We start from the raw sequence: 9,959 nt of genomic DNA, 5'->3' as shown, positions 1-9,959 counted from the left end.
TATGGGAGCAAGTAACCGAGTGCCTGTGTGGTGCTTAGCTGCCTACTGGTGTTAACCTACAAGTGGTAAAGTAATGTAATCGTCCATCAAAATGCCCTTTCCAGGGGACCCAGCAAATAAATAAGAGAAAACATGCTGTTTACCGAAGGCTTGAATAGCTTCATTTGTATAACTTCAGGAAAATAATGCTTAGGGATGATTCAATCATAACTCCAAGACATAAAAATAAGAAGTGGGAATGTTTAAATAGGCACAGGAATCTTGTCACAAAATACAGAAGTTAGACACATTCAGACTAGGGACTACATAGACAGTGACAGTAATTAACCAGTGCAAAAACTTCCCAAGAGTATTAGGAGAACCTCCATCATTAGAAGTGCTTAAATTCAACCTTCACATTTTTAAGAAAATATTCTGGTACATAACATAAAAAAATTAAGACAGAACAATCTCTCTTGTCATCACTATGCATGACAGTCTTCTCATTCCCATTTTATAGAATTTATACCATATATCGCTGTCTTTTTTGTTTGTTTGTTTCAGTTCTGCAACACTACCTGTTACATTTAAGTGTCTAGAAGAAATAAATGGAGTGGACAAACGAGTTACAAGATTTGTACTCCCAGTTGGTGCTACAATTAATATGGACGGAACTGCTTTATACGAGGCTTTGGCTGCAATTTTCATTGCACAGGTTAACAACTTTGATCTGAACTTTGGGCAGATTATCACAATCAGGTACAGAAGCCATTATTACCTACACCTAATAAAAGTACCTTTGGGATGACTCGTTCTGGCTGTTATGTGTGGGATTACACAAAAGCATCTAGAGCTAAAAACAGGAACTGCTACAGTAGCTGAATAACTGTAATGATTTACATCTTCTGCACAGAAGGGGCCCCCCAGCACACAATGTCAAACCTTTAAAAAACTGTAGCATGACACACTTATCACTGCACTTAGTAGAGTCAACACCATCAGTTTTTAATGGCTTTTAAATTTTCTTTCTTAAGAACTCATGTCGCTGTTGGGAGCTATAGACTTACAATCGGTACCGGGTACTTTATAATGCATGTACAAAGCAGTAGCATAAAAGCGACACAGTGCTAATGCTGGGAGAGGTAGTGTTTTCCTAGTCCTGATGGTCTCAGGATACAAGTAGAGCAAGCTGTGAAGGGAGCAGTAATACCTTTTATTACACCAGCTGATAGAGGTGGAGAAGACAGGTATATTTTCAAGCACACAAGCCTTCATGTTTGAAACAGAACAGCAAACAACCCACTAAATAGCACTCAATGATAACTGATCTGCATTAATTTCATTATGTTACTCAAACAGTTTTAAGAGAAAAGGGTCATGGGTACATGTACAGAAGAAAGAAATGTCAGCAAGGGGAGAGAGGGACACTGTAGGACAGAGAGACATACATCTAACACTCAGAAACACTAGAAGTTCAGATAGGGTGAACTAGGAATATAAAACATTTTCAACCAGAAGTCCTTCTCTCCATAAAAACCACCAGCTTAATTCAATATTCATCAACAGAAGGCAAAACTCTGCATTCACACTCAGAGGCAGTAGTTCCACATTCACTAGTACTGGAGCTGCTCCCTGCCACATCACCTGACAAAACAAATTATTCCTAAACCAGGTGTGAACAAGCATATTTATATCATTACTAGACTGCATGATTCAAGGTTTCTGGCAATCTTCTGCGTTCTGATGGCAGAATGCCAACTGCTGGAGGAGATACTTCACCTGGCACAAAGTTATAGTGAGATGGACGGAGAATAGAAATTCTTGCACTAGGTCTGCCAGGACAAAATTACCTCCTCAGCTTTTATTATAATGTGTTTGAGCTTGTGGAGCAAGTTTGTTCAGTGGGTGGAGGTTGTAATGGTTTTGTCTGGACCTTAGCATCTAGTAGAGGATTTACCTCCTAACAGCATCCCATTTTGAGAGTTCTGGATAAAGGTTTAGTGTAAATATTTTGGATTAAGATCCACACTTCCCTGCAGCTATGCAGTATCCAGATAGGGGTCTAGGCTCATCTTTTTACTTATTACTGAACAAATGCCTTCTTGCTTCATATCTGTTTTTAATGCTTGCCAGATAATAAGGAGAGTTTACTGTGGCAGTCAATTAATTGCTCTTTGCCATCTCTTTGCACAGCATCACAGCTACAGCTGCCAGTATTGGGGCTGCAGGGATTCCTCAAGCTGGACTGGTCACCATGGTCATTGTGCTTACATCAGTAGGTTTGCCTACAGATGATATCACTCTTATCATTGCAGTGGACTGGTTCCTGTAAGTATCTTTATGGATTCACTAAGGGCTTAGAAGATATTTAGAAGTGTAATATGCAGGGACATCCTGGCAATACTGCAGTCAGGGGTGTACTTCTTTTGCTGTGTAAGGCAGTTGGAAAGAAGTGTTAAAAAGAATCGTAATTTCTTGTGATTAATTTCTCTCCCCAGAGGGGTGTTACTTAATGATGGTTCCTCTTACGTGCAAAAAGGTTACTTAGAAACCGAGATCCTTAAGGTACTAAGAAACCTTTCAGGCATGCTGTAATTAAATTAGCTAAGAATTGCTTTAGTCTTCTATTTTTTGTAGGATGGCAATGAAAACCTTTCCATCAATCAAGCTGAGCTGATTCAGATCTGACCCAGTTCATTGCAGCCCTGCTGACTATCTAAACTAGGAAAGGTTCATATGTCTACCCCATGGACACAGAAATGAAAAAACAGTTGTGTAACCCTCTTATCCAGCCACCACAACGCATTGCCCCTCAGTTTTTCCATAACTCTGTCTGTAGAACACTGACACCTCTAAGAATATGGGGATATCCCTTAAGTCCAGGAACTAAATCAAAGGCAGAAGGTTTCCTTCAACTCTATTTTGTCTAACCCCTATTAGTTATAGTTTCCAGAAGCTTTTACCCTTCAGTCTTCTCAAGTGATCCCTGAAAGAACTTTCCTGCATTGTTATCAGAACATTATGTCTTCAAATTATAATCTAACCACTAGCCACATGCCCACAGCCTTATGTAGGTGGACACCTATTGAGTAACAGTGCCAGTCACTCCTTGTCAAGATGTGTCCTACATCTGCTGGGCAGAGCCCTTTAAGAGGGCTGAATTGTGTAGTTTGGATTTGAATTATTTCAGCAGAATTCCACCCTAAATTACTTGACCACCCTTTATGGTCAGGAGGGAAATGACCCTAACAAGGTAGATTCTCATTGGCTTACATGCTCAGAGGGTATAAACCCAAACCACCAGGGTATAGAAATGCCTCCAAGAAGCATCTGCCATATGCTCCCTTTGTCGTCGTCATCACACAGCTGTTTCTTGCTACGAAATTGCCAAAAAGTATTAACATATTTTGTAACTCCAAATCATAGTATATTTGTTAATTTCTCTAGAAAAAATCATGACATCAACAGTTCAGATAAACGAATATACATAAAATCACTGAATCATCTAGTAGCTATTTAAAGGCCATTTTAACAGCTAGTCTGCATGGTTCTCTGAACAAGCGGTGAAATAAAGGCTAACTTAGTATTTCTCCCTAGGGATCGTCTCCGTACCACTACCAATGTCTTGGGAGACTCCATCGGAGCTGGAATTGTTGAACATTTATCACGGCACGAGCTAAAGAACAGGGATGCTGAAATGGGTAATTCTGTGATAGAGGAGAATGAAATGAAGAAACCGTACCAGCTGATCTCACAAGAAAATGAGAGTGAGAAACCATTAGATAGTGAAACCAAGATGTAGGGTAAAGAAAGTACGAGTCTGACACTGCAAGTGTGGAAAACACACACTTTTTCCAGCCATTTATATCTTGAATTCACCAAGTTCACTTATTCTTTATTTTCTCCCTTTATGCTAGCACTGGAAAGAATTAATGAAAATATATTCCAAATTAGCAGTGATCATGGTAAATGTTGGCTTCCCACTTAAAAAAAATTAACAGACAACAACACTGGTCCTGCTAGACATGTGCTAACTGAGGATAAAAAAAAGAGAGATTGTCAATTAAATAAAAACAAAAATCAGTGTACATGTTACTCAGTCCTGTAAACTTTTTTTTTTTTTATGAACTGGAAAGTAAAAACAGATAAGAGAGCCCAAAAATTGATTATTTTTTTTAAATACCTGTTGCACAATTCCTAACATTATAAACCCACAATCAATACTTCTAATTTGGTAACTGCATCCAGATAAGTAAATTAACAGGATTTTTGCTTTTTTATCTGATTTTTTTTTCTCCAGTGTTATATTGTTCTTCAAATACCAGCAGGACAATAAAAAGAAGGACTTTAATTGAAAGGATAAAAAGGGGAAGATATAGAAATAAAGAAAAAAAAAAATAGCAATACTGCAGTCAGGGGTGTACTTCTTTTGCTGTGTAAGGCAGTTGGAAAGAAGTGTTAAAAAGAATCGTAATTTCTTGTGATTAATTTCTCTCCCCAGAGGGGTGTTACTTAATGATGGTTCCTCTTACGTGCAAAAAGGTTACTTAGAAACCGAGATCCTTAAGGTACTAAGAAACCTTTCAGGCATGCTGTAATTAAATTAGCTAAGAATTGCTTTAGTCTTCTATTTTTTGTAGGATGGCAATGAAAACCTTTCCATCAATCAAGCTGAGCTGATTCAGATCTGACCCAGTTCATTGCAGCCCTGCTGACTATCTAAACTAGGAAAGGTTCATATGTCTACCCCATGGACACAGAAATGAAAAAACAGTTGTGTAACCCTCTTATCCAGCCACCACAACGCATTGCCCCTCAGTTTTTCCATAACTCTGTCTGTAGAACACTGACACCTCTAAGAATATGGGGATATCCCTTAAGTCCAGGAACTAAATCAAAGGCAGAAGGTTTCCTTCAACTCTATTTTGTCTAACCCCTATTAGTTATAGTTTCCAGAAGCTTTTACCCTTCAGTCTTCTCAAGTGATCCCTGAAAGAACTTTCCTGCATTGTTATCAGAACATTATGTCTTCAAATTATAATCTAACCACTAGCCACATGCCCACAGCCTTATGTAGGTGGACACCTATTGAGTAACAGTGCCAGTCACTCCTTGTCAAGATGTGTCCTACATCTGCTGGGCAGAGCCCTTTAAGAGGGCTGAATTGTGTAGTTTGGATTTGAATTATTTCAGCAGAATTCCACCCTAAATTACTTGACCACCCTTTATGGTCAGGAGGGAAATGACCCTAACAAGGTAGATTCTCATTGGCTTACATGCTCAGAGGGTATAAACCCAAACCACCAGGGTATAGAAATGCCTCCAAGAAGCATCTGCCATATGCTCCCTTTGTCGTCGTCATCACACAGCTGTTTCTTGCTACGAAATTGCCAAAAAGTATTAACATATTTTGTAACTCCAAATCATAGTATATTTGTTAATTTCTCTAGAAAAAATCATGACATCAACAGTTCAGATAAACGAATATACATAAAATCACTGAATCATCTAGTAGCTATTTAAAGGCCATTTTAACAGCTAGTCTGCATGGTTCTCTGAACAAGCGGTGAAATAAAGGCTAACTTAGTATTTCTCCCTAGGGATCGTCTCCGTACCACTACCAATGTCTTGGGAGACTCCATCGGAGCTGGAATTGTTGAACATTTATCACGGCACGAGCTAAAGAACAGGGATGCTGAAATGGGTAATTCTGTGATAGAGGAGAATGAAATGAAGAAACCGTACCAGCTGATCTCACAAGAAAATGAGAGTGAGAAACCATTAGATAGTGAAACCAAGATGTAGGGTAAAGAAAGTACGAGTCTGACACTGCAAGTGTGGAAAAAACACACTTTTTCCAGCCATTTATATCTTGAATTCACCAAGTTCACTTATTCTTTATTTTCTCCCTTTATGCTAGCACTGGAAAGAATTAATGAAAATATATTCCAAATTAGCAGTGATCATGGTAAATGTTGGCTTCCCACTTAAAAAAAATTAACAGACAACAACACTGGTCCTGCTAGACATGTGCTAACTGAGGATAAAAAAAAGAGAGATTGTCAATTAAATAAAAACAAAAATCAGTGTACATGTTACTCAGTCCTGTAAACTTTTTTTTTTTTTATGAACTGGAAAGTAAAAACAGATAAGAGAGCCCAAAAATTGATTATTTTTTTTAAATACCTGTTGCACAATTCCTAACATTATAAACCCACAATCAATACTTCTAATTTGGTAACTGCATCCAGATAAGTAAATTAACAGGATTTTTGCTTTTTTATCTGATTTTTTTTTCTCCAGTGTTATATTGTTCTTCAAATACCAGCAGGACAATAAAAAGAAGGACTTTAATTGAAAGGATAAAAAGGGGAAGATATAGAAATAAAGAAAAAAAAAAATACCCAAAATCAGCACTTCTGTCAGCTGAGTTGAAATATTTCTGAGAAAGGTATTTTATCTAGACACAGGTTTTGCCATTAGCCTCAGCTGATCTTGACAATAACTTAGTCTAGGCAGCTCCCACTGACTTGCAAACATTTACATATGTATGGATGTACCTCCAGTCTGGATTTATCCCTTTAATTTCAACATCATCACTCAGTTGAACAATCTACGTGTGTAAGTGTTTGCAGGAGCAAGGCCATAGGCTGTATTGACTCTGGGACAGAAAATGTGTCTTCATCTCTGCTTGGAAAAAAAAAACATAGCATGCTCTGGGTACACCAATGATCTACTTAATAAGAATAGAAGGTACTGCCAGCCTTCTGCAGAAGGTGCAGAAGGGCGAGATGCTCAGATCCCAAAGGGACAGGGTTCTAAACATGCGCCCCTGAGGCCAACAGGAGGTTTCCTGATCACAAACCTCCCAAATGCTTGGCAACCCCACTGATAAATTACAGAGCTATTAGCTGGATTTACATTTTTCCATCTGGAAAAGAAGGCTCCCTATCTCAATGTGAAATTTCAAAATCCTTGTGTTGCTTATCAGTAGCATCTCAGAAAGAAAAAACAACCCTTTAGAAAGTAAAACTAATGGGTGCTTTTTTACTTTTTACTAGGAAAAATATACAAATTGCAAAATAGTAAATACTATAATAAATGTTGGCATTTTAATTTGAAAGGATTTTAAAGCTCAATATGGTAGCTTTCTTTCAGGGAATAGATAAGGAAAGAATGAAAAAAGGGAGATAATGCCCGTATAATCCTGAGGCTTTTTTTGTTCATTTCAAGATTATTCTCTGATGAAGCCCATTTCTGGAAATACAAATAACATATTTTTTTCCTTTTTGCCTTATATTATTATTGAGGTTAAACTGGAAAGTTTTATAATGTAGTTACAGTTGGGGGAGTGAAAAAATATCAATGGAGAGGCACAACCGTGTTGAGTGATCTTTTGTATTAAAACGTTCAGTTGTCTTCTTTCTCCTTCCCCCTACCAAAAAAATTTTGATGACGGAAATGAAGGATTCCCTTACCATGTCCCAGTTGCCACTCAAAAAAACATTTAATATGTTACTTCTGTCACTAAAAGAACATAAATATGGTGTACAAGTAACTGTAGTTAAAATGTCAGCGTGCTGGTTGAAGGCGATTTTTTTTCCCAGGCAAGGTTTTTTTTTTTAGGACTGAAAACTCCTGCCCATCTTCTCCACTTGAGTAACCCAGACAATACAAGCAGGAATTCTCTAGTGAATGAAGTGAGCAGGGTTTAATATAGAGTATTGAGCAGTCAAACCAACAAAGCTCTAAATGAATCTTTTACTGAAAGAAAACAAATATGGGGGATCTTTTTTTGCTAACAGAATGCAAATCTAGGATACAGACAGGCATTTTCTGATATGTAATTAGAGATATTTTTATATAGATACTGTATTCAGAATGTGTGTATAAACATTAACTGTAGAATTTATGGCATAACAATTTAATTTTTGTTAAGATTTTGTTTGGAAATACATTGCAAAGACAATGTAAATGGCTGTCTTTCTATGACATCAGCTGAGAAAAATGAATTGTGTCACAAAGAATGTGATCTTTTTTTATACTAACTTTGTTTCTTATGGAAATCAGGTATTATAGAAAGATTCCTTTTCCCATCCCTCGCTGGTTCTGCATTGGCATGCACCCAGAGTGGATTGAGAAACATTACTTTGTAGATGTATTTTCAATAAAAATAGTTTTACGTTACTGCTTTTTTGTCATTTAGAATTTCTTTCAAAGGCTCTGTAATAGAAGCTTTGCACAAACTCAGGGCTGACAAGCTCATAATACGGGATTTCAGGAATTCCAGGCCATTTTATACAGCAGGGCTTTGATATAGCAGGGCTTCCTCACTTCACATACCTGCTTACAGTTTCACGATCAAAATAAATAAGTAAAGGGGGGGAGGGAGGAACCAACATTCATCATACTTAAGTTCATTCAAATTCAAGTATATAAATTCATCTGCAAAACACTAAAAAAATGGCTATTTACATTTTCATTGATTTAGCTACTGCAAAGCTGCCAGTTCATTTTTGATGTGCAATTTGACAGTCCAAAACCACCACTGACTGGGAATTACAGCATTGTAACATTACAGCAGTCTTAGACAATCCACTCATTTTCTCACAGAAGTGGTTTGTGATGGTTCATTCAGCAACAACTTCAGCTGGCAGTTAGCATGTAATGGAAGTTAATGTCTTTTCAGAAGGAATGGGAAGGTGTAAAAGACATGAGCTGAGTCACTTGCATCTGAAAAGTTGTGTTGGTTGGAGCAGATGGCGGCAGCAGGGAGAAGTCCTGTCTTCCTGAACATACACCAACAAACCACTGGACAATGACTTCTATGAATTTGTCTGTATTATTTTGGGTTAAACCAATATACAATGCAACCAGTTTTGTAAGAAAAAAAAAATTCAGAGAAGACATAGCGTTCTAAAGTGCATGAGAATAACTTTTCCCAATTCTTTTCTAGTTACCTACAAATTTATTCACTCAATCCAGGTAAGTATCTTTGTGTTTCTAGAATTACTGTCATGTTGGAAAGAGCTAAAGAAAGAGAGCTGGTGTATCACTCCTGTGCCCTCACGCAGAATAAAGATCTCTGGTATTCCATAATTCTCCAGCAGTGTTTTCATTTAGAAGTTGGGGTACGAAACAGACATGCCATTCTTAGGCAAGAATTTATGTCTCTGTAACAGTGTGTGGCCAGTATGAAGCAAAGTGATCATGCATGTGGAAAATCAACTACTGGCACAGGAAAGTATTTCTGTCTTCCCTTCTGAAGGACTGAATTTGCACAAGTGACATTTGTGTTCCAACACAGGCACAACTGAGAAGAAATTTAGGGCTTCTTTTTTTTTCAACTAACCCTGTAAAAAAGGCTTGGTTTAATAAAGTTATGATGGAAACGGTACAGAAAAGTGTAATTTGCTTCTATTGTGATCAGCAATGTGGTAGTTGTGATCAACAGTGTGTGATCAACTTGCGTCTATTGTGATCAACCATCTCCCAGAACAGGATAAAAAATCTGAGATGAACTGATAGATCACTCCCTGTTTGGATTTCTGTGTCATCTTTCTAAAGAGATCTGCTTACCCTGGAAGCATGGAATAAGATGGAGAAAGACTCTTGGAAGATGGAGAAAGACTTGTACACCTCCATGCCAAACTAAAACCCCAGACTTGCAACATCAGTGAGGCAGCAAGATTCCTCCTGATAACAGAGAGCTGTCGCCAGATGATATGATCCTTCCTGGTGAGCCCTTTCCTTTTCTCTCTTTCCCCACCTGGCTCCTCAGATGTCTCTAAGACACCCAGAGGTATCTAAAATTCAAAAATTCTGGTACAGGAGCACTTGCATTTCTAACCAAAGTTTTTCTTCAACATGCCTCATTACACAACTAGGGCTGCACAAATAATTGATTTTTCACTTCAGTGACAGAACTGAAAAACTGGGAAGAATAATTCTTCCAGGGCATCATGAAACAATTTTTTTAT

The 9,959-nt window shown here is 37.7% G+C and overlaps 1 protein-coding gene across 1 annotated transcript in view; it reads left to right on the top strand.

The window, feature by feature from the left end:
- The window catches only part of SLC1A3 (solute carrier family 1 (glial high affinity glutamate transporter), member 3), a 65,589-nt gene extending 61,364 nt beyond the window's left edge, over positions 1–4,225 (top strand). The window contains 3 exon segments of the mRNA XM_009894679.1: positions 544–738; positions 2,173–2,307; positions 3,577–4,225. Of these exon segments, the coding sequence (XP_009892981.1) occupies positions 544–738; positions 2,173–2,307; positions 3,577–3,781 (535 nt within the window). The 3' untranslated portion in view covers positions 3,782–4,225.
- Positions 4,226–9,959: the final 5,734 nt, after the last annotated feature.

This window comes from Charadrius vociferus, unplaced genomic scaffold (assembly GCF_000708025.1).
Source record: "Charadrius vociferus isolate BGI_N301 unplaced genomic scaffold, ASM70802v2 scaffold450, whole genome shotgun sequence".
Taxonomy (NCBI): domain Eukaryota; kingdom Metazoa; phylum Chordata; class Aves; order Charadriiformes; family Charadriidae; genus Charadrius; species Charadrius vociferus.
This window is presented reverse-complemented; position numbering and strand designations above follow the sequence as displayed.